The 24,137-nt window shown below is 58.7% G+C and overlaps 1 protein-coding gene across 7 annotated transcripts in view; it reads right to left on the bottom strand.

Annotated features, from left to right (window-relative positions):
- The window catches only part of ZNF185 (zinc finger protein 185 with LIM domain), a 56,774-nt gene that overhangs the window by 27,480 nt on the left and 5,157 nt on the right, over positions 1-24,137 (bottom strand). For 2 of the 7 annotated variants that reach the window (XM_058292236.2, XM_058292240.2), the window contains exons 2-15: positions 16,064-16,129; positions 15,831-15,954; positions 15,669-15,734; positions 13,480-13,518; positions 13,290-13,367; positions 13,002-13,091; positions 12,378-12,464; positions 11,038-11,121; positions 10,722-10,763; positions 9,730-9,813; positions 9,310-9,399; positions 4,958-5,062; positions 4,440-4,538; positions 2,520-2,609 (exon numbers count right to left, since the gene is read on the bottom strand). In XM_058292236.2, coding sequence (XP_058148219.1) covers positions 2,520-2,609; positions 4,440-4,538; positions 4,958-5,062; positions 9,310-9,399; positions 9,730-9,813; positions 10,722-10,763; positions 11,038-11,121; positions 12,378-12,464; positions 13,002-13,091; positions 13,290-13,367; positions 13,480-13,518; positions 15,669-15,734; positions 15,831-15,954; positions 16,064-16,097 — 1,112 coding nt within the window. In that variant the 5' untranslated portion in view covers positions 16,098-16,129. The remainder of the gene's footprint in view (positions 1-2,519; positions 2,610-4,439; positions 4,539-4,957; positions 5,063-9,309; positions 9,400-9,729; positions 9,814-10,721; positions 10,764-11,037; positions 11,122-12,377; positions 12,465-13,001; positions 13,092-13,289; positions 13,368-13,479; positions 13,519-15,668; positions 15,735-15,830; positions 15,955-16,063; positions 16,130-24,137) is intronic. The other 5 variants (XM_058292237.2, XM_058292238.2, XM_071213152.1 and 2 more) reach the window with 5 other exon arrangements.

Genomic DNA, 24,137 nt, shown 5'->3' on the forward strand with positions numbered 1-24,137 from the left:
GGAAATCAGCCCGTCGTCTCTGTCCTCACCGCTGGGCCCGCCAGCGCACGCCGGATCAAGTCCGGGGGTGCGTGGTGGTGGAAGACCCGCCGCCCGCGCCCGCCCACAGCCCCTGGACGGCTCGGAGGGCCAGTGTCCCCGTGTCCAAGGGCCCGCCAAAGGCGCCCGGGCCGCAGGACCCGCCTGTGCTCCCGCCGACACCCTGTCGCCCTCCGCCTCGGCCACCGGTGCCCAGAGGGACCCGCGCCAGCGCCGTCGGGTCACCGTGGCCGCCACGCCGCGGGGGAGGGGCCGAGCGCGCCACGCCCATTCACGAACCTCGGGCGCCACCTAGTGGCCTGCGCAGGCACGGCAGCGGAGAAGCCCCGCGAGACCCAGTTCTACCCGAGCAGCCATTTCGCGGTTGACGGCCAGAGCCCGTGGCAGCAGGAAATGGCGGCGCGCGCAGGCGCAGGCGCAGATTCGACGGCCGCGCTCCCTGAGGCGCGCAGGCGCACTCGTGCCACGCCCACTGCTCTGCGCTCGGGCTACGGGCGAGCAGTCCCCAGCCTTTGCTTTTTCCGTGCCTTTGCTTTTTCCGTGCCGACTCTGGCTTCCACGGAACGTTGCGGAAGCTGTAACACACAGAATCGCCACAGGACCACTGACATTTGGGGCCTACTAATTATTTGTCGTGGGGGCTGTCCGGGGTACTGCAGGCTGCCTTGCCCCTGGTGCAGAACCACTGCCCTCAGACAGCACACCCGGGCTGGAAGAGGAGGAACTGGCGCTTTTAAAAAGACGTCGGGTGCCTCCCATGTTCCCAGTGCCTCCTTAAAAAATAAAAAAAAGACCAGCACACAACAGACACAGCGACTGCAAACCATCGAGGGGATGGAGACAACTAAATAAATTAAAAAAAAAAAAAAAGACATGGCTCGTGATGCCACGGCCCCAGAACCATTAATTCCATATCGTTGCCTGGGTCATGGGGAGCTTTTTTAAAAAAAGATCAAGAAAGAATGTACTGATTTTGCAAACTTTTAAACATTAGACACAAATACCTCCAAGCCTGGCTCTAGAGCAGGATAGATCTGAGCTGTTCTGGCTCTGCCCCTCACTAGGAACGTGTCCCTCATTTCCCTCCTTTGTCAAGTTGCATCACCCGAAACCCACATTAACCATCTGGTAGTTAGTGGTTTTGTGTCTTGAGAAGAGGCTCAAAAGAAGAGAGTTCATGAACTGGCTTTTTTTTTTTAAGTTTCTCCTGAGGTTTTCCTTAGAACCTCTTCCTTTGGGACTCAGCTCTGCCACTTAAACTTATCCATTTCACAGGCTGCTGGGAAGACTGGGACAGTGCAGGTAAAGCACCTGGCTGAGCTGCACTATAGGTGTTAGCTGGTGCTTTCATTCTGGCTGGTAGCTGTCACTGTAATTGGAAACAAAAAAATTACATAATAAAGCCTCATACCTTAGCCACCCCTTGCACTGCCCTGCCCCACCCCCAGCATCCAGGTTCCGTGGAAGTGACAAAAGTAAAGTAAATAACTGCATTGTGGTGTGAAAATGCACTAACCTTTAAAAAAACAACCCAAAATCAAACCATGTCCCTCTTTAGCTGAAGGCTTGGGCCCTGCTCCATCTACAGCGCCCCTCAACAGCAGCCTTATGCATTTGAACATGCTAAGCGGGTTTGGTCACAAGGATCTTAGGTTTGCGGTTCCTTAATCTGAGATCTTTTCCCTGTGGCCTGCCTCAAGTTGATGCCTTCTCTACAGAGGAGCTCGCCTGAGCACCCTCCTCGCTGCCATCACTGTATCTGCACCCTAGCTGTTCCTGTCAAAGCATGAGGCACAGACACCTTGGGTTCCAGGCCTGTTCTTCATTCTGATTAGGCATAAACCTCACGGGGTTGCGGGGAGGACTGGATGAGACACAGAAGGTGCTCCAGAGTTGAGCTGTTGTGTGGTGATTCGCACCATCATAGTAGGAAAAGCCCATCAGCTCCTGACTTCCTCTCACCAACCCCCTTCCCCTACGAGCGCCTTCAGCGCCAGCTGCACTCAGCTACACAGTGTCCAGAAACCACCAGGTTCTCCTGAGCCCTTTGGATATGTAGTTCCCTCTGCGTGGATGGCTCCCGTCCACCTTTTGAGATTCGACTCAAAAGCTACCACCCCCACAAAGCCATTTCAAGCAGTGCTGTCAGTCTATCACAACTGCTAGGGGGAGGGGTAATGGTGTGGTCTGGGCTCCTGAGAGCTCCTGGAAGGCAGGGCCTGTATCTGCTTTGTCTGTCAGTCCAGCCTCCAGCATAGGGCAGATGCCATCCAAATGGGGGCTGACCACAAGAGCAAGCGGCTTTTCCTGATTGCGGACTGCTTCCTGGCAGAGGCAACAGAGGGTGGTGGAAAGCTCCTGGTCTGAGAGGCAGAAGGTGCCAGCTGGGGTTCTGTTCCTCACCACGTGCCTTGGGCGAGTGCCCAGGCCTTGCTGACACACATCCGCACTAGAAGCTTAGCACTGCCTGCTGGCCTTACCCTGGCAGGTCTGCCTTGGTATCTTCTGTGTCCACTGGGCTTCCATTCTTCATGCCAGCTGGGGCAGCAGGGGCCAAAGTGGCACTGGAGCTGAGGAAGGAAGCACATGGGCTTGCTGGGGACTCCAACCCAAGGAGGTGTGCCCTCCCCCATTGCCTTCTCTCAGTCCTGGCATTAGTGTGGCCCAGATGCCACTGTCTGTGGTGATGTCGTGTGAGCCCTGAATGTGGTCTTAGCACTGCCCCTGACCAACTCGGGGTCCCTGGGGAAGTCTCTTCCTGAGTCTGGATTCTGGGATCCTTACCTGACCCACCTCCTGAGATTCCAGAAACATCTTTGCTTACTAGGGCTTGCTAAATACTCCCCGTCCCCACAGCCAAACAGTTGCTCCAGGGGCAGCTGCTGGGCAGGGAGATGAACTGGGGCCCACTGCACCTGGTGTCCTGGGGCCGTTTGTCCCCCCCAGCTGCCTGCCATCTGGATCCCTCTCCCTGACCCCTGCTCACTGGGTCACCAGCTGGAGGAGGGTCACTGAGACCCCTAGCGGGGGCTCCCCAAACTCCTCCAGAAGCCCACCTCTGCCGACAGCCCCACCTCCACCTTTGCCGGGGTCCCTGTGGGATGGTGCTGGATGTGAAGGGTCAACAGCTTGTCAGCTGGTCCCTTCACCCCACTGCTCTGAGAGGTGGGTCCAGTTCTAGGCCAGGGCCCCTCCCAGGCTACCCTGCCCTGCTGTGACCCCTGGTGTGAAGATGGCAGGAAGGGGAGACGTTCAAGGGCACACTGGGACCTGGCAGCTGAGGTTGAGCCCAGAAGGCTGACACACGACAATGGCCTTGGTGGCTGAGTAGCGGTCCAGGCTTTCAGGACTGAGCATTGGTGCCACGCCTGTCATGATCTAGAAGAGGGGCCAAGCGAGTGGCCCAGCACGGCCTGTGGAAGGCGGCCACGCCCAGTCTTTGTTCAGGGCTATCTGCCAGCCTGCCCTTTCGGAGGGGGTGTCTTCTGTGGTGACAGCGGATGGGACTAAGGCTCTGCTCAAGTGGATACTCGGGGCACTGTGCTCATTGGCACCCCAAGGGCCCCTGGCACCTGGTTAAATGTATACTCCCTGGAGTGCGGAGGCGGGGAGGCCAGGTGCAATCCTGGCTTCGCTTCCTCCAAGCCATGGGCCCTAGGGCAACTTGGCCCACCTCTTTGGAGTTCAGTCGTATCATCTGTGAAATGGGGACATTGAGCCTGCCTGTTGGCTGAGAATAGATGCCAAGCCCTCGGAACAGTGCGCCAAAGGGCTCCTGTTATTATTATGCCTAGGCAAGTCTGTACCCCACCTGAAGCTTACCAAGGGTCCCTGGGGTTAGCTGCCAAGCCCATTCAGGCAATGCAATGACTAAGTCAATGAACTGTTAAGTCAACTTAGGAAAAGGAAGGTGGTTGTTTTCGTGAGAAGTACGTTGAATCATTTCGAAAGACGAAAGAGGCGAGTTTTTTACAAATTGTTGTCAAACTAAGTCTAACTAAGTACAGATAAGACCCTGTGAAACGAAACCCTAACAGTCTAGAAGAGTCTTCATTCAGATTATTTTGCCATTTACTTTGAGGTTTTGCCTGCCTTTGAGGAGGGCTTCATCTTCCCTCTGTGTCTCCCAGTTAGTGGCAGTTCAAAGACCCAGGTCTCAAGCTCAGTGGCCTTGCCTCAGACCTGGGGACAAGTGGGACCGGACCATTACCACTTCCCAAATCACCTGAGAAATGGCCCGACCAAGTGTAAGCACGAGTGGCAGGGGGTAGGAGAGGGGGCAAGATTCAAGCAGGTAACTCCAAGAAGAGGAAAGTGTGGGGGCAGAGGGCTGTGGCTGTCACCCAGGGCCATGAGCCACTCAGCTCTCCAGGGCCATCGGCTATCCCCGGGTTGCTCACCCTCCTTTCGCCAAACCGATGTCTGCTCTGGTCAAGGCTTCAAGCGGGGAGACCATGGCCCCGGATGCCAGGATGGCCTCACTCGACTGCGTGCTCGACCTGTCAGCAGAACAGAAGCATTCACTGACCCGGATTCGGGGTCTGAGCGCATCCAGCACAAATGTCTGGGTTCGTGTCTGAGGCATGCTTCTCCCAGCAACAGTTTCTGTGTTTATTCCAAACCTGATGGGCTGAGAGTAAGAAGGGAGCCAAGAAACAGAACCACTCTGGCTCCCCATGGGATCTGCGCAGGGGCCCGCCCCCTCCAGGCCCATTCGTTTATTCATCTATTTGCTCACTATTTATAGAGACCCTGCCCTGCCCCAGGCTCTGGGAACACAGCTCCATCTCTTGTTCACTGGGCTTCTGGCTGCACAGGAACAATGCAGGGCTCCGGCCAGAGACCATGGAGGACCCTTGGCTCAGTGGCATGTGGCCCTCGGTCATGGAGGAAGGGTCTGCTTTCTGCAACAAGTTACCTTTCAGAGTTGGAGCTGGGGGCCTTGATGGCCTCCTCGCCGACCACATCTCTCTTGGGCTCCCTGAAGCTGGGGTCATTCTTGTCTCTGAAGCCTGGGGATGAACTGTGGAGGAGCCACTCACACTCAGGCAAGGACAGTCAACTCATCCCCCAAAGGGCAGCTGTCCCCAAGGGGCTGAAAACCGGACATGGACAGATCGGCCGGCTAATTCTCCAAAGGTCCTTGCTAACTGCAATTTGGGGTGAGCCGCAACCCACCAGGCCCTGTACTCATGACTGTCTGCGTCAATCCCAGGCCATGGGCCCTCGTCGTCTGCGCCCACTTTGCAGGTGAGCTAATGGAGGCCCAGAAAGCCCGAGTGGCTTGCCCCGAGTTCCACAGGTCATGGGAGAAGAGCTGGGATTTGAACCCAGGCCAGATGCTGGGAGAGCAAGCCTTGGTCCTTATCGCCTCATTTGAGCCCTCTATTCTCTCCAAGGTCATCGCGGAGCCCCAGGGTGTCAAGCCCAACGGAGACACGCCCAGCATTACTGTACTGCCTTCCTCTTGTCCCTCTCTGCCCTTGACTCTGGGGCACCACCTGCTACCTCCCTGGCCACCCTCCCTTCCCCTTAACCCTTCCCTCTTCTTCCTCCCTTAAAGGGCCACAGTCTCAGGACTTGCTTACACCCCATGCCACCTGGGCCACGTCTCATAGCTGCACGCCAGTGACCTGGACCTGTTCCTGCCTCTTGCCCCTGGCACTGGGGCCCATGCCCAGCTCCCTGGTCCCGCTCCCTGCCCCCTCCCTGAGCCCCCTCCCCATATCAGCTCTCATCTGGCTGCGTGTAGTGCAGAGACCTCTAGAGCCCTGACTGCTCTCCCAACCTCCATCACAAATCCTCCAATGCCTCCGGAAAATGTCCCCTATAAATAACCCCATCGCTTATTCATTCAGCAAACATCAAGCATCACGTAGTGAGGCAGGCCAGGTGGGAGCCCTGCACCTGGCTGGGACCTTAACCTGTTGGCCATTCCCAGATGCGATGCCAGCCTTGTTTCCTTCTGCATCTCTCGGGGTCCCTTTGTCCCCACCTTCAGAGCCTGGGCACCGTGGGGAAAGGAAGCCACTTCCCACGTTGCCTTCCTAGAGGCCTCATCATGCTGAGTGATTCTGGTGCACTCAAGCAACGCTCACTCCTGCACCGCTATTTGGCACCAGGCCCTGGGCTGGGGGGGTGAGGAGAACACTGGCGACACCTAACTGGCATCTGCCCTCCTGGACCCTTGGGACACAGTGGGGCAGACTGGCTGGTAGAGGGGCAGCCCCCCCCACCCCTCCCAGATGCGGTCTGGGGAGGACACCCAGGGGATGAAGGTGCTGGAAAGGCAGTGGGTGTTGGGGAATGGAGAGAGGCACAGGGAGGGCACGGGGTGGGAGGGTACGAGTAGGCACGCCAGTCCCCTGGGTGCAACCTCCAGTGGGGCCCTGCTCACTCGACTACTTCTGCCTTGTAAAAATATACCCCAGACCAACAGGACACTGACAGAAACGGGGGGGGGGAGAGGGCAGGGAGGGTGGAAACCTCTGTACAGCAAGAGCAGACAGGCCTTGGTGCCTGGCTAGGGGTCAGGACTGGGAGGGGGATGAGCCAAGGAGAGGAGAGGGATCTCCAGATCCCACAGGACTCATGGCAGAGGCCACTTCCTCCAGGAAGCCCTCCCTAAGCACCCCCAGCCCATGCAGGTGAGACACCCCTGCTCCCTGGACTGTGGGCCCCATCTGGCAGCAGGTGTTCAGTGGGTACCCGGGAAGGGTGAGTGGGTAAAAGCGCTGCAGAGGAGCAGGGAGGAACCCCACCCTCGGCCTGCCCCTCCAGGCCAAGGCTTCCTCCCTGCTCTGGGCTCGCCCAGCCTCCACTCCAGCTTCCCTGGACCCCAACCCGTCCCTGTGGCATCTTCGATCCTGCCACACCCTATTACTTGACGGTCTCACCACCCTGCCCCAGACCGCCAGGACTGTCCTCCGTGGCAGCAGCAGGGCTGGTCGTGCCACTCCCTGTTCCCAGCGGCACCCCTCACCAAGGCAGGGCAGCTGAGCTGTCACTTCCTTGGCAGGGAGGGGCTGCTGGGGGCCTCCCACAGACCAAGGGCTCACTCTTCAAATGGGTGGTTGAGCAGATGAGTGAGGCCAGGTCAGAGAACCCCAGCTGATCTCCCCCCAACCAAGCAGCCTGCCATGCTGACCCCCACCTCTCTAGGAGGGTGTAGAAGGAGCTGCAACAGTGGCAGGACCCCCCTACTGCCTTCCTTCCGGATCTAGGGCCACCAGGTAGAGTCCCACCCTAAGAATCATGATCTGCAGGTGGACATTTTCTCACCTGTCCTGCTACAGGCCAAAGGAGACAGCCAGTGAGTTGCTGCTCTGCAAAGCCTCCCTCTCCCCAGCTTGTACTGGGGGCCACCCAGACCCTTTGCCCATCTTCATTCTGCCCTCATCTCCCCTTTGGCCTCAGGTCTTCTTGATGCTGCAGCCAAGTGGTGGCCCAAGTCCCAGCTCCAGAGGAAGGGGAGTGAAGGGCTCCTTCTGGGTGGAAATGGGACCCAGATAATGACCTCAGCTCCAATGCCCTGTCTCCAGCTGCCATCCATGGTACAGCCTCTGGACCATCCCATCTGTGGACAACTTGAGAGGAGAGCCCTGCCGGGGGCACCGTAGTGCATCTGCGGTTGTTATGTGCCAGGTTGGCAAGAATTCTGAGTTCATGGCCAAAGGTGATCATGGTGAACATGATGCCCATGGATGCGACAAAGCAAATGATGAGTGAAGGCCAGTGGGATGGGTTCGTAGAAGACTCGGGATGAGGATGAGTAACCAGATACCCATGAGCTGGCACCCACATGGTCAGCGCACCTGGCCCCACTGCAGGGCCTGAAACCCAGCCAGCTTGGGCTGCAGTGCTGTCCCAGGGTCCATGAGATCCCAGAGCTCCCTGGCTTTGGGGGCCGTCTGACATGACCAAGCTGGCACTTTAAAAAGGCCACTCAGGCATTTCAGGGGGAGAGGGGGTGAAGCCAGGGTAAAGGCAGGGAGGGGAGGAGGTCCCACTTTGGGGGCCCTGGAGCTGACTCTGGAAGCCGTGGAGGCCCAGGCCAGGCCTCGCTCTTCCTGGCAACAGAAAGACAGAAGGGGCCCGCTCCACAAAGCGGCTCTGATTTCCTCCCATTGCCTCCAGTGGAGATGACCATGATGATGACAGTAAAGCCATCCCAAGCCAGTAAAACATACGTTCTCACCACTGTTTCTGGTTTCACTGCAGAAGAGACAGAAACAAAGGGTCGCCCCACCCGTGCCTCTTGCCCATCCCTGTGCCTTGGTCTGGGAGGCCTTGCCCCGCCTCCGCCTCTCAGGGGCCTTCAGGCTCTCCTCTGCTGGCAGCGCCTATCAGCCCTTCCCCCCTGGACCCTCAGGCACTCTGAGGTTCTGCGAGCTCCTGGAGGACAGGAACATGCCGGAAGGCAGCACGCCCTTGGAAGGCACTCAGAGAACACAGAGCCTGGTGCCTGCCCAAGTCCAGGAACGCAATGCAGGTCAGCAGACCCTCAGTGCTGCCCCAGCTGCCCAGCCCAGAGGGAGGCGGGCCGCTGCCCACAGCTGCATTTCTGGCCGGGGCCAGCAGGGGGCAGGAGTGGTCTTCCACCAGGGCCCAGGCACCGCACTAAGAATTTCACAGGCATGATCCCACTTAGTTCTGGTGACAGCTTTGGGGGGAAGCTATTACCACCATCCCTATTTATATGCCAGGAAACTGAGGTACACAAGTGACATATGACAGCCCCACAGCCAGTAAGTAGTGGAGCCAGGGATGGGCCCTTCCCAGCCCCAGCCCAGCAGTCCAGGTCCCTCTGCGGCCCACTTGCCCTCCTTCCCTCCGCCGCCCACTTGCCCTCCTTCCACCTATCTACTGATACTGAGGGACTGGGGGAGCAGGAGGGAGAGCCCAGGGCCGACTGTGGGAAAGGGACAGTGGTGGCATTTGGGGAGCTGTAACCACCCTGGGGTTCACTCAGCTGGGAGCCTGGAAGTGGTCTGTAGGAGCCACCTCTCTGTCCTCAGGGGCTTCCAGGCACGTGCTGGAGGCCCAGCAGCCAGCTTCTCTCAGGAGGACTTAGCACCATTTGGTGCAAAGCACTAGGAGGTAGTGATTTCTCTTCACCCGCAGCCAAGAGAGCGCTGTTACCTGCCCAGAGACTTGGGGCTCAGAAGCCAGGGCAAATACAGGCCCCACCTGGGGTGAAGTCACAAGCCCTGTCATCCCACATCCAGACCCTCCCTGGCTGGCAGGCCCGAGCCAGCCCACAGCACCTACCTGGGCTCCTGGCTCCCTGCTGGGCTTGGCCCACTGAGCACGTGCTCAGGCCAAACTGCCCGGGCCATTGAGGTTCCACCACCATCCCTGCTGGCAAAGAATGCTGCCATGAGCACCCGCACCCCGCCTCCCCGAGACAGGCATGTGGGCATGGCATCAGGAACCACGGGGCCTCCTTCCCACTCCTGTCAGACCCCGTGGTTTGGACTTTCCTCAGATGCCAGGCCGTCATCTCCGTGGTGCAAGGGTTAAGGTGACACAGATAAGTGCTAAAGAGACCAAAGCAAAGCACTCTGTCCCTGGAGGCAGCCCTGGAACAGCCAGCCAGGGGTTGCTGACCGATATCTGTGCCCCAGTTTGGCACTGGGCATGTGGGAAAGCCAACGCTGAGGCCCTGGGCTGAAAGGAGCTCCTGCGTACCTGCTCAGGCCAGGAGGGTATCTCGCCAGAGCAGCTGGGTCCCGGCTGTTCTCAGAAGGCCCGTCCTCATCCACGACCTCAACCCTTGGAAGAAGCAGAAAAGAGATGCGCTGCCCCTCTCCAGGGCCCTGGTGGCCTTCGCAGCTCCCCTCAAGCCTGCCGGCGTCTGAAGGACATGCTTTCACTGCCGGGAGGCAGCCAGCCTGGGGGCTCAGAGGAGCCACCTCGGGACGGGGACAGTGAGAGCACAGCACACTCCCTTTGTGCCACCCCCTTACACACTCGCTGTCTTCGAGGTCACCTTTCTGTTCTTCCGACACAGCCGGCTAGTCCCCCTCAGGCCTCTACACTGCCTGCCCCTTGGCCTGGGACACTAGTTCCCCACTCTGACCATCCTGCTGAAGGCCCCAGAAACTCAACTCTCCAGAAGTGGAGTCGCTTTCTTCCCCATCCCTCAGACTACCATCCTCCACTGAAGGTGTCATCCTTTAGGGCCCATCTCCAACATCATGGTCACCCCACAGGGGAACTATTCCTCTCTACTCAGGCTGCTCAGGCTCCTGTCTCCCCCACTACACTCTGAGGTGGTGACAAGGGACACACAACCATGTGAAGACAGAGGGTGGGGTGAGAGGCAGGGAAGACTCTTGCTGGGGGACCAAGGAGGATGCCTCCTGGTACCTCCGGCTGCCGCCTGCTGATGGAGGGAGAGTGGTGACCTCCTGGGGCCCAGCTGGACAGGTGGCTCCCAGTGGCAAGCTCCTGAGCCCCAGCCCAGCGGCCCCTCCTGCCAAGGTAGCTACTTTTGCTTCAGGACGCACCTCGGGCCAGGGGCTCATCCCTGCGAGCCCTTGGCAAATGGAAGTTTCCAGTCACAAGCCACGGCTTTAGCGCTCTGTCAGCCAGGCTCCTGCCGCCACCTATGCTGTCTCCAAAGCACTCGCACATCGCCCTGCTGACAGAAGCCCAAGGCGTCCCTCACTGACACTTACCGCTTTGCAATCAGCGGGGCCTGCGCCTCCTGGGTAGGGCTGCTGGAAAGGAGACGGAAAGGTGGCATGTTGGCCTCAGTGGGTCCCAGGCCTCTCCCCACCTCCGGCCCCTTGCCTGCCCTGCCGGCAGAGGCCCAGCTGCCTTCTCCAAAGCACACCTGAGTCTCCAAGAAGGTCCAGCCAGGAGGGCCCTTGGAGCTGACCTCCCTGCCTGCACCCTCACCAGCCTGAGGAAGAATCCAGACCCCGAGGGGAAGGCAACTGTCCTAGCATCCCCACCTCCTGTCCCCGCTGTGCCCCTGGCCACCCAGCTCACCTGCTGCTTTTCTTGGCCGCTGACAGGACATAGGAGTGCTCCCGGGGAGCCGTCTTCCTCACCACGCTGCTCGCGGCCTCCGACCTGGGGCAACACAGGGAAGACATCCGAAGGCGTTAGGCTGGAACCGTTCTGCCAGCCTAGTCGGGGATGTACCCAGGATGGCTCAGGGCCGCCCCAGTGAGGTGAGGGGAGCAGCTAGAGAAGTGTCTGCCACAAGGACCATTCAAGAGGACAGAGAAAAATGAAGGGCAGTTGAAAGCTTCCACCACCCCCCCTCGGCCCACTGGCTTCATGACCCTGGATCACAGATTTCCCAGGGGGCCTTCAGCTCTACTTCACTTGCCAAGCCACAGAGGTGCCAGCACACGCTGGGACTGGGAGCGGGCCGAACCCAGGGCTTTGATTCCCTCAGGGCCTAGCTGCTGCTCGAGACGAGAGCTGGAGGCATCCAGACGCCCTGGGCTCATAAATCCAGCCCTGACATGGCCCACTGGGGGTATGGGGCTGTCCCCTAAGACAGAGGGTGGAAGGAGGGCTGGAGGCCACCCATCGGCTGCTTGTCCCATAGGGGTCCCAGGAGCTTTGTTTCCCAGGTGGGTGGGAGGGCAGCCTGGAGCTAGGGCTGTAGCAGTTTGACATTATTGATGAATTCCAAAAAGAAATACTGGATTATGTTTGTTATCTGGTCTTTTCCTTTGGGCATATGAGATTATATTGGATTCATAGGTTTACCTGATTAAACCTCTTGTGTCATTAGGGTGTGGAATCCCTGCCCCTTGGTGGGTGGGGACTCCTAGATAAAAGGCATGGCAAAGGACAGGGTTGGGGGTTTTTGATGTTGGAGTTTTGATGTTAGAGTTTGATGCTGAAGCTGTAAACTGGAGCCCTGAGAAGTAAGCTCACAGAGGAAAGAGAAGCAAGCCCCAGGAAGAGAGGAACCCTGAGCACCGGAAGAAGCAAGCCCTGGGAAGAGAGCAACCCTGAACCCAGAGAGAAGCAAGACCCTGGAAGGGAGAAACCCAGGAAGACTGGACCCTCACAGACGTCGGCAGCCATCTTGCTCCAACACATGAAAATAGACTTTGGTGAGGGAAGGAACTTATGCCTTATGGCCTGGTATCTGTAAGCTCCTACCCCAAATAAATGCCCCTTATAAAAATCAACCAATTTCTGGTATTTTGCATCAGCACTCCTTTGGCTTACTAATACAGGGGCTTTGGTTTGGGGTGATTGGCATTTGAACTTCCAGAGCCATCTCCCCCGCTGCCTGCTCAGTACATCCAGTGCTGGCTTCGGTCCTTCCCTCCCACACGGAGATGCCCAGCAGGTGCCATTACCTCCTTCTTTGCTCGTCAAAAGAGAAGGGCGCCTCCTCCTCCTCGGCAGCCCCTGAGGATGAGCTGCGTCTGATGTTGTAGGGGGCCCTGGTGTGGGGGAGGTGGAGGTTGGGAGATGGGCTGAGAATGCACTGCCCTCACCTCCCATCCTGCTCCCACCCACAGGCTATCCCTCTCAGCAGCACAGCTTCCTGGCTTTCACCACCGCCAAAAGCTGGGATGGCTGCCTCAGGGCCTTTGCACATGCCATTTCTTCCTTCTGGAGAGACAGCTTTCCTCTCTCTCCCAGGGCACACAGGAGTGAGCCTTTGACACAGATCCCAAGGGGAGCTTCAGGGGGAACCTCAAGGATTTATATCTGGAAAGCAGCCAAGAGTTAGGCAGAAAATGTCCTCAGGGCCACCAGGCCCCCAGCCTGGTCACCTGCTGCTGTTTCCTGGCTCCTCACCTTCAGGAGGGCTCCAGGCCACAGCTGCAAGTGGCGGGAGGTCTCAGGCTGGTGGGACTAGCTGTACCCTGGCCGTGCCCAGAGGTGGGCTGCCAGCTGCCTCAGGGGCCCCGGGTGTGGGCTCTTCCTTGGAGCAGACATGGGGCAGGATGTGGGATGCAGGGAGGCCTACTCACAGCTTCTTGTACTCCTCAGTGGTCATCTTGTAGCCGGAGGATAAAGGCCGGGGACGGCCAGCACCAGCTGCTCTCACCGGACTGCAGGCACTGTTGGGGCAAGAGGTTCCAGCAGGCCCATGGCAAGTGCCCAGAAGACCTCGGGGGAACAGCCTGGCATCTTTCCTTCCTTCTTCCTTGGCCTTTCCTCTCTGGCAGTGCCCCAAGCTCAGCCCCTGTGCTGCTCCCCACTTTCACCCCCAGTCCCCCCCAGAGGCAGGTGGGCCTCCCGGCACCCTGCAGACACACCTTTTTGGAGCTCCATTGGCCTTGGGCAGGTGCTGCTGGGGCTGGAAAGAGCTGTCTATGGGCTTGGTGAACACTCCCCTAAAAGAGAGCCCAAGGAGAAGCAGCTCAGCGAACAGCCCTATGGGGGGCTGCGGGGGCGAGAAGGGGGCAGGTGGGTGTGGGGAGCGGGCAGGGTCCTGTAGTCACCTACCGGATGATGTAGCCAGTGGGAGCCCTTGTGCTCGGGGGCCTGCCCGGGAAAAAGAAGGCATGAAGTGAAGCGAGACCGCTTCTATTCTGCACCCCCACCCCCTGACCACAGCCAAGGGTGGTGGCTGGCAGGTGTCCAGATGGGGTGGGAACAAGGGGAGAAAGACTCGGCTACCCCAGTACGCCAGCCTGCCTCCCACTTGACTTCCAGGAAGGGACCTGTGGCTGATGCTGTGGTGGCTGGGCATTGGCTATAGAGGGGTCACCCCCAAATGCCAGCTTCTTCCTGGCCTGCCAGGCCCAGGGCTCCCCGCAAGGCTCAGGCCACACTCGAGGTCGCAAGGGAGAGCTTGTCTCAGAGAGCCGGCAGCCCTGCCACCCTCTGCTCTTGTTCAGACCCGACACAGGCTGGAGTCAGGTCAGGGCCACGGACATTCCCAGTCCTGACGTCCCACCCCAGCCTCACCCAGAGGGACGAGCCCAGGCCAGGCGGGCAAGAGCCAGATGCTGTCCCTTCCCTCCTCTGGGCCCTTTCCTCCCCCCGGCCCCGGGGATGCCCACATTACAATCCCAGATGGAAGAACAAGGCTGGAGGGCTGGGCCGAGGGGGCGGCCAGCAGCAGGGAAACACCAGGCTCCAGGGGCTAGGGCCTCCTGCCAGGGAGGAGCTGACAGCTCGGGATCATGGACAGGAGATAAGAACACCATCAAGGAGGCAGGGACCCAGGGCAGGAGGGGGCTTTGGGCTCTAAGGGACCCCACACAGAGGGCAGCCTCCTGGAGGTGCAAGTGTCCCCCAGAGGCCCAGTCCCAGAAGTGCTTGGGATGGTGGCCAAGAAAGGCTGCTCACGCCCATTCTAGTCACCCAAGCATGTTTGAATGAAATGCCTGTGGGCGGCGTGGGGGAGCCCTGGAGATCAAAGCTGTAGCTCCGGGCTGGCCTGGGCCTCCCAGGGAGAAAATGAGAGGCAAGGACTTATTTAGATTTCAAGTCATCCCCGTTCTGGGCCATAAGCAACAAAGCCAAGGACGGGGATGGCACCCACTGCCTGGGGATAAACAGACCCCTCCCAAGAAGAGTGCCTTGGGGCAGTTGCCCATCCCTTGCCCACCTGGCCAGCCACACACATCAGCACGGGTAATTTATCACTTTTCCTGGTTGTGCCCCGTACAAGGAGGGACTAGAAGAAAGGGATGGTGTTTTATGACCTGCCAGTTGTTGGGCTGAGCCTCCCACCCAGTGCCCCCGCTCTCCCTCTGGACACAGCTGGGCAAAGATCCTGGAGAAGAGATGCTCTTTCAGGAAATTGAGAGAGCCAAGGGCTGCCAGCCTACCCCGGGGAGACAATAGGCACTCAACCACTTCCCCTGGATTGCTGATGACCCAGAGTCCCCTAGGAACCAGGGCTGCCCGGAAGAGGGAGGCACAGGGGAGACTCAAAGCAGCAGGAAGCGCCTCCAAGGCAAAACAGGAGCCTTCTTCACAAGAATGGCCCTTTCCAGCCCGGTGGGCAGCCAGAGCCATGGTGGTCACACAGCCTAGCCAAGCTGCCTGCCACACTCCCCTTCCCGTGAGGGAAACTGCCCACTCCAGCAGTGGGCTTCAGGGTGAAGTGGATTTCAGCAAAGTCCTTCCCTGGGCCGAGGGTGAAGAACTTTTTCCTTCCGAATTGGTTTCCCCTTCTTTCTGCCACACCTAGATCATTCTTTCCTCTACCCTTTTCCTTTTTTTTTTTTTAATTTGATTATTATTTTATTTGCTATCCTATATGATATTTTCTTTTTTTTTTAAGGATACTATAGATCACATACAATGTTACATTAAAAAATATAAGAGGTTCCCACATACCCCACATCCCACCCCCCACCCCCACTCCTCCCACATCAACAACCTCTTTCATCATCTTGGGACATTCATTGCATTCTGTGAATACGTTTTGGAGCACTGCTGCACCACATGGATAGTGGTTTACATTGTAGTTTACACTCTCCCCCAGTCCACCCAGTGGGCCATGGCAGGACACACAATGTCCAGCGTCTGTCCCTGCAGTACCACCCAGGACAACTCCAAGTCCTGAAAATGCCCCCACATCACATCTCTTCTTCCCTCTCCCTACCCTCAGCGACTACTGTGGCCTCTGTCTCCACAGCAATGCTACCCTTTCTGGGCGGTTCCCCCCACCCTCTTACCTGGCCTTCAGGACCTCCCCAGCTGATGAAAAGGAGGTGGCACGGCTCCGGTTGGAGGGCAGTTCTCTGCAGAAAGGGGGATCCCAAAAGAGTGGCTCCCAGGCTCCGCCATCGACCACCTTTCCCGGCCCCTCGCGTGCCCTGCAGCCCCTTGCGCCTTACATGGTGCGGCCCTCCGAGTCATCCTGCTTGGTGATCCAGCTGTTGTCCCCCTTCAGCGTGGTGCGCACCTTCATCTGCTTGAGGACATTGTTGCGCTCCTCCTCGCCGGGCGGGAGAGCCTTCCCTGCGGGGGCCAGGCCGCCGCCTCAGTGGGGGAGCCCAGCCCTGGGGCCCAGGGGCCCCCCCTCCGGCCCACCCCATGTGCTGCTGGCCCTCGGCTACCATGGCCTCACCTCTGGGGCTGCTGCCCAGGGCCGAGATGCTCATCCTGTCTTCTCGCGGTTGGTGCGACAGGGCTCCTGGGCACAAAGACAGGGCACACAGTTCATCACCTTGCTTGTCGGTAATGGCTCAAGAGGCACCGGCTGGGCTCTAAAACTTCACGGCGGCCCCTGGCACAACAAGGCCATCCAGAATGTTCTTTGGGCACGGGCCAGTGAGCGGACTCTCATGTGAGCGGACTCTCCTGGTCATCGCCGGGCTGCCCACCCACCACACAGGGGCTCAGGGGCTGCCAAGAACTGTCCGTCCCAGGCAATGGCTGATGATGGTGCAACTGGAACTCTCCCAGTGAGCGCTAGCGGTCAGATCCTGGGAGGAGAGAGCTGGCTGACGGGGTGGCTTCTCAGGCTCCCCAGATGACTGTCGGGTGTAGGTGGCAAGGTGGGGGTGTGTGCCTGAGAGAAGGATGCCTTCAGGACGGGCAGTGAGGCGGGAAAGGCGAGGAGCTGTGGGGCCTTATCACTCTCACCCTGGGGGCCTGACAGTCAGGAATGTCAGAGTCTCTCAGAGCTGCCTCAGTTTCCTCATTTGTAAAATAGGAGTGAAAAGCCTACCTACCTTTCAGGATGGATGTAAGGACTGAGTGAGCCAATCTTTACGCAAGTGCCCATGCCCACCTGACCCAGCAAAGTGGGCTGGACAGCTGGGCAGGAGCCTGTCTTTGGCAGGGGGAGGGGTCCTGCACAGCATTGGCCATCCCGGATCGGGCCCAGACTGGCCTGGGGAGGAGGTGTGTGGCTCCACGTAGTATGGAGGTTAGGTCCTCCTCCTTCAGGAAAAGCCAGGGGCCCCTTGCCAGCTCCTGGTCACCCTCGAGGGTGGCTGTTTGTTGAGGGTCGCGACCTGCTCTCCCTGTGGCCCCCACTGCCTTGTGCTCTGCTCTAGCTTCCTCTCCGTCTCCTGTCTGACATGCAGCTGTGTGCCCCTGAGCCAGCTGTGTGGCTTCCCACAGCTGTCTGGCCAGTGAGGGTGGGGTATGGTGGTCTCCCATGAAGGTCGTGTGCCCAGAGCATGAGGAAGCAGGCTGTCCCAAGTGGGAGCAGCCCGGGGCTGTGGTGGGGGCCCTGGGCTGGGAGGCTGAAGGCCCAGGGCCCAAGCTGGGTCACAGCCATGGGCAGTCCAGGTCCCCCCACCTCCGGCACCTCTCCAGCACCAAAGCCCTCAGGGCAGTGCTGGGGGCTGGGTTGCACAGGCAAGATAGTGAGCCCCTCCGGTGCTAGGCAGTGACCGGCCCCAAACTGCTGCCAGCTGGCAGGGCTGGGAGACGTTTCCATGGAGGTCGGGCCCATGGGGCAAACTGAACTGGGCAGGGCAGGGAGCCAAGGGCAAACCCAATGAGCCACGTCAGCAAGAGCCCACCCTCCTGTCATAGAAAGAGGTCAGACACCCCATGAGGGGGGTGTGCCAGGAACAGCACCTCATCACCACAAACGGGAGGCCTATGTGCCCAGCACCTGCGCTGAGGCTGCCCTGTTGGCCTTGTACGAGGGTAGACCTCATCCAGGAGAAGATCCTAGGGTCCCACAGGCCCCCTGTCCCAATCCCAGCAGACTGTGGAGTGGCCCTGGAAGCCAGTGCAGACTGGGGCCTTGGCCCCAGAGTTTCCTGGGGCTGCTGACTGGCCGCGAGACACCCGGTGAGTGCCTCAACCTCCTCTGCCCTAGACAAAGAGTTCTTCCTACTATGTGGGCTCGGGGTCCCTGCCACCCCACCAGGATGAAGTGCTTGGGTAACTTCGGTGCCGCGTGTCCCACAGACATACTCCTTTCAGAAACTGGGGACAATGTTACCTCAGCAGTTTCCCCTCACCTTCTTAACACATTTTCTGCCAAATCCAGCCCACCCGGGGCCCCAGGCTGCCTTGGGCCCATCTCTGTAGGTGAGATTCCCTCCCTGTCCAGGGCCCACAGCCCCACCTCACAGGTGGAGGCCATGGCAGTGCCTCCACTGTGGCTTCCTGCCCTCAAGCCTGGCTGAGTTTCAGAAGACAGATTTTTTTTTTTTTTTTTTGATGTGAGAACAAAGCTGAAAGAGTCAGAAAGATCACTGCCTGGCCAGAATCCTTCCATGGGACAAAGAGTGGGGCAGCCCTTTGGGACAAGGAGGCTTTAAAATGACGGTACGTCGGATAGGCAGACAAAGGGAGGTTGACTCCACAGCCGAGCAGAACCCTGGAGCCTGTCGGGCCAGCATGCTCCCATCGGGCTCTCCCCTCCTCCTCACGCACTGTTGACCCAAGTTTTCCCAGTTTGGCCTGCTCCCTCCACCAGCCTTGTGGGGGGCAGGACCGAGGGCCCCCCAACAAACTAGCCTGTGCCGATTGTCCCTTAATTGTTGTGCTTCAGACTTACCGAACCTCAGACCCGGGTTTCCTCTTGGAATCACCACCCCCTTCCCTTGTGCTGTGGGTTGAACTCTGTCCCTGGGAAGACATGCTGAAGCTCTGACCCCTGGTCCCTGGGAAGGGGCCTCTGTTTGGCAACAGAGTCACTGCTGATGGCATGAGGCCACACTGGAGTAAGGTGGGCGCTGATCCACTCTGACCAGTGTCCTTTGTAGAAGAGGAGGACAGACACAAAGAATAGGGCCATGTGAAGAGAAAGGTGACAGAGGTGGCAGCGATGCTCTCTACAAGCCCAGGATGGTCAAGGATGGCCAGCAAGTCAACCTCTTGTCCACCCCTTTACAGAGAGTGGGCTGGCACTGGGGGAAAGGCCTCGCCTGCAGACATGAGCAGCCTTGGAGAAGAGGGGACACACTCAGGAGGGGCTCCTGGGCAGCTCCCACGAACTGCTGATGGGAAGGGGCACGGGAGATCGTCCCGGAGGACAACTATCTGTATGCATAGAAAGCCCTGGAAATGGCACAGCTATTGACCCAGAAATCCCACGCACAGTCTTCTACCCTAAGGTGTGCAAGGAATGTATACAAGACTGGGAGGGGCCAGCAGGAAGCAGAAAGTTGAAGAAAGAATCCAAGTGCCCAAGAGAAGTATTTCAACATACTGTGGTCTATCCATTCAAGGATATACTACGCAGCTATTAAAATTGAAATTAAGGGGAGCAGGTGCAGCTCAGTGGCTGAGCATCTGATTCCCATGTACAAGGTCCTGGGTTCAATCCCTGCTACTTCCTGAAAATAAAAAAAATCGATATACAATTAACATGCCTTCCAATAGGTTTCTCACATACTGTTAAGTGAAAAGCTGCTTCTAAAACAAGACTTGCAGGATGGTGCAATGTACATAAAAATATATTTACATATGGGAAGTGGCTGTGGCTCAATCATTTGGGCTCCTGTCTACCATATGGGAGGCCCTGGGTTCACATCCCAGGGTCTCCTTGAGAAGGCAGGCTGGCCCACATGCCGCAGAGAGCCGCCAGCCCAGGCACCATGGAGTGCTGCCGGCCCACAAGCATTGCAGAGGGCTGCCAGCCTGCAAATGCCATGGAGAGCCAATTCAGCAAGGTGACGCAACAAAAAAGGGAGACAAGCAAAAACACAGGAGAGTGCACAGTGAATGGACACAGAGAGTGGACAACAAGCAAGCTGCAAGGAGGAGGGGAATAAATAAAAATAATAAATACAGACACAGAAGAATGTACAGTGAATGGACATAGAGAGCAAACAGTACATTAAAAAAAAGCTACAAGGGGGGATTAAATTTTTAAATATATATATATATATATATATATATATTTACATAAAAAGCTCAGGCAAATACATCTGAAAGGATATGCAAAATGTCTTCCTCTCCTACATGGTTTAATTTTCCAGCATTGCCATGTACTTCCCGTACAATAAAGACTAAAGAGTGGCTTAACCAATTGGACTGGGAGCTGGGACTGTGTGGATCATCAATGTTGAGTCTTGAAAATGCCGCGACGCGGGCACTGCCGAGCAGGGAGTGTGGAGGTGGGAAGGAGCGTGGGCGCAGGGCCCAGGGACTTCTCCCACAGGGGAGCCAGCGCCCGAGGCGGCGCTGCCAGCCCCGGATGCACCTGTCCTGCCAAAGACTGGCTTCTAAGGGGGCTGGGGACCCTGCAGACAGGTGCAGGATGGCGCTGCCAGGGCCCGCTGCATGCACTGATGACTGGGACGAAGGGGTCTGCGGCCTCCAAAGGGTCTGGACAAAGTGTGCACGTGTGTGTGTCTGAGAGACTATCACTGGAGGCCGGCTGAGAGGAACCAAAGCCCAGGCCCAGGCTCCCAGGTAGCAGGGACAGGCCCAGAGAGAAGGGGAAAGCGGATAGTGCTGGTGGCATCAGAGGGGGTGGCGCCAGGGCCATAGATTTTAGGGCTGTGATAGCTGAAGGGGAATCAGAGGCCTGGGGCTAAGCCTCCCAGGCTGCATGTTTCCCAGGTTGGGGAAGACAGTGTGTGTGTGTGTGTGTGTGTGTGTGTGTGTGTGTGTGTGTGCACGCGCATGCGAGTGTGGGTGTGTGTTTGGGGGGCAGCACTGCTCTGACGTGGCCACAGGCCACCCACGCGGGGCATCCATAGCCGACACTGACACAGGCCTGGCAAGCCCACTCCTGCAGGAGTGGGGCTCTCAGCCTCCCACGCAGCAGGGGCCCCCGTAGCCACTCACAGCCCCTGCTCCTCCTTCTGCTTGCCCTTCCACAGCGTACCACGCCCACCCACACCCCTCCGGTCTTGTGATGGAACAAGATGCAGACAAGAATTCCAGAAGAAATTTGAGTGGTGGCACTGCCTCTTCCTGGCTCAGCCCGCAGAGAAGGTTGAGAGTGAGGCCAGAGGGTCTCCAGCTGCCTTCGAAAACAAAATGGACCTCCTGCCTGCCCAGGCCTCTCCTCTGGGAAACAGGGGTTCCTGTAAACCCTTCCCAGGCCACCCCAGCAAACAGGGTGCTGCCCAGCCTGAGAGCCCTGCCCTGGGGGTTGTGGCCTTGCTCACAAGTCCTACCCTCTTCCCTAAGTGGTCTCCAGTGGGTTCCACTCTGACCTTCAGTGTCCACGTCTGTAAAGGGGGGCGGCTCATGGTCCAGCCTGTGGACCTGCTTGCTGGACCTCCCCCCGTCAGGACACTCCCAAGAGAGAGCAGGGAGCAGCTCCCTGGGATTGGGCCCCGGCTCGAAGTGTCTTGACGCTGGTGGGTGCCCTGGCCTTCCAAATGGCCTGCCTGAGTCTCTCTCTACTTAGAGCACTGGGCAGCCCCACAGCCCCTGCTTCTACCCTGCTCGTGGAAAGTCTTCTGGTTCTCTGGGTACCCCACAACACCCTGTTGGCTTATCCGGCAGCTTCTATACCAACTGTCCCTCATGGCTCAGCCCTGGAGCCCCACCCACCAAGGGCCCCAGTACTCAGCCCCCTCCATATACAAGCTCTGAGCAAGCCCCTACCCTTATGGGACAGTTCCTTCTCCCATTAGGCTACAGATGTGTCCCCAGGGGCTCTCGTGTCCCTGGCAGGGCTAGGTGGGGGACAAGGCCTCTGAATGCCAAGCAGATGCTCCCTCTCCACCTTCCTGCTAGCTGCAGCCTCTAAAGGCTGCCCAGCAACATCTAAAGGAAGGGGCCCCCTCTCCTGATTGGACAGAAGTGAGGAGCCAATGAGAGGGGGGCAAGCAGCCTGGTGGCATCAGAGGCCAGCAGCGAGTCAGAGCAGATCACGGTGGAGGGAGCTGGGGGAGTTGGCAGACAATGACGCCAATGCTTGGCTGGTGCAGAGGAGACAGAGACACAGGAGTGGCAGGAGGAGGGGTGACCCCCGGCCCACAGGGATGCTCTCTGCCCCCAGGACAGAGGACTGACTCAGAGAAATTTCTGTCGCATCACCGCCCTACTCAGCTCTGGCTCTTGTGCCTGTGGGTCCGCAGGCCCCAGCGGGCCACACAGACTCCCTTTGTGCTTCAGCCCAGGAGGCACCTCCCAGGCGAGCCCCCCAGTCCCGCTGCCCCCCGGCAAAGGCACACACCCCAGGCCGACTCCTGGGCATGTGGCACTAAAAACAAATGTGTGTCCCACTAGCCTGGAAGGAGGAGGGCATGGCAACGGAGAAGGAGGGAGAGAACCAGGTGGCCTGCGTGGGTGGCCATCTTCCTTCATACAAGCCCAGGCCGAGTCCCCAGCAGTGCGGAGGCGCAGCTGCCCTCACTGTGGTTCTGCTCAGCTTGGGTGGGCTGCCTGCTGCTGAAGAACTTGAGTAAACCCTAGGGAAGGGGTCAAGGGGGCTGGGCCTGAGACACACACAGTGCAGGCCTCAGTCCTGCCATGCCCACCCCAGCCTCAGACCCCTGGCCTGGGCTCTTGGGGACTCAGGCTTGTGAGAGCGATTGTCTCTCACCCCCTTTCCCTCCTCCCGCCTGCTGAGAGTGGAAAAGGATGGCACCCAAGCTGTGGAAAGGAGAGTGCTGGTGGCAGGCAGGGGTCTCCGAGGTCATCTGGGATGGATGAGGGCAGAAAATGCTTTGCCTTCCAGGAGCACCAAACGCTGCTGCAAACGCACAAGATCTAGCCAGAGGACAGTATGCCAGGGCCTGAGTGTGTGTGAGATGGGCACTCACCACTGGGTGGCAGAGCTTCTTTCCCAAAGTTGACTGGCGGAGTTCTGTGCCCAGGGAGCTGAGAGGACGCCCTGCTTTGTTCTCCCACGGACACCAACCCCGGGGAGGGCGCGGGTCTCTTCTCAAGCTCAGGATGGGCCCTTTAGGTGTGGGCAGGAGTTGGCATGAGGCAGCCAAGCCCAGGACACGGTTGCTGAGCCCACCCCAGCCACTTTCTGTAAAGCTCTGTGTGAGAACAATTTGGGGGCTCCTGGGAGGGCAGCCCTAATGGAGGGAAAAAGGACTGCTCCCCCCTGAGTCATAAGGGAAGAGGCAAAGTCAGGAGAAGGTGCTTGCCTCCTGACAACGTTTTCACTGAAAGGGACAGCCCTGGCCTATGTCGCTGCCCAGCTGGGCATGGATGAAGGCCTCCGAGGAGACTGCAAGCCTGGCACAAAGGAGACCCGGCCATCCTTTCTCCTATAGGGCCTTGGTTCCCCGCCGTCCCTGCTCAGGTGACCTCCTGAGTGAATGGCACAATGGACGTGCACGTATGGAGAAGGGGGTGCCCCAAGGTCCCAGCATAGCAAAACGACTGCTCCAGCCCCAGCCTGGAGGGGATTCTGGGTGTGGGAGCGAGGTTCCTGCCCATTTATGGTCACTGAAAATGTTCCCTCTGGACAGAGCCTCCAGGGGCCCCAGCCTCGGGACAGGGACTCAAAGAAAAGTCCCCATGCTTTGAGGCCACCCTCCAGGAGAACCCCCAGGGTCCTCTCTGGGTGGATGTCGAGCAAATGCCCTTGACCTTCCACTTTAAGTAAGTGCCCAAGAGAGGCCCCTCCAGGGCTTCCTAAGTTCACTTGCTGGAGACCACCACCCTCCACAAGGGGGCAGCAGAGCTTCCCTCCTGGCAGCGGGCCTGGGAGCCTGGGGCCTGAAGCCACTCCCACTGATGACTGCTCCAAGTCAGGTGCGCCAGAAAGAGCACTAGACAAGGAGTCTAAAGATCCAAGACCACGGGAGGGGTGGCTGGCCTTAGGGAGCACCTGGTCTCAAAGCCGGCCCCTGTACCTGGTCACTCGGGAATCTGTGGGCTTCGGCCTAGCCCCTCTGCTCATCGCCAGGGCCCCAGGGCTTGGCTGAGCCACAAAGAACACAAGCTGTGGCAGTTTGCTGAGGCTTCTTCCGCCCCCGGTCCCATCGTTCTCCCTCTGGAACCCCCCGGAGAAGTCAGAGGCCCAATATTAGAGGGAGAGGGCTGGCTGTGGGATAGGCTTCGCAGAGGAGGCAGCGGTGGGAGGTGCCAGGCTGAGAAAATGGGGCCAGGTACTGCCTGGGGACAGGCACGGAGTGGCATGAGTGATCAAACGTCCCATTCTATGAAAGCTGCCTCCTGTGGCCGTTTCTTGGGGACCAGGACATCCTGGCAAGTCACCAGTCGGTGGTCAGGTTGCTTTCTTCCAGGAAGGGGATCGAGTGGGCACTGCCGAGATTCAGAGTCTTGGCAGCAGTCCAGGGGAC

This window comes from Dasypus novemcinctus, chromosome X (genome assembly GCF_030445035.2).
Source record: "Dasypus novemcinctus isolate mDasNov1 chromosome X, mDasNov1.1.hap2, whole genome shotgun sequence".
Lineage (NCBI taxonomy): Eukaryota > Metazoa > Chordata > Mammalia > Cingulata > Dasypodidae > Dasypus > Dasypus novemcinctus.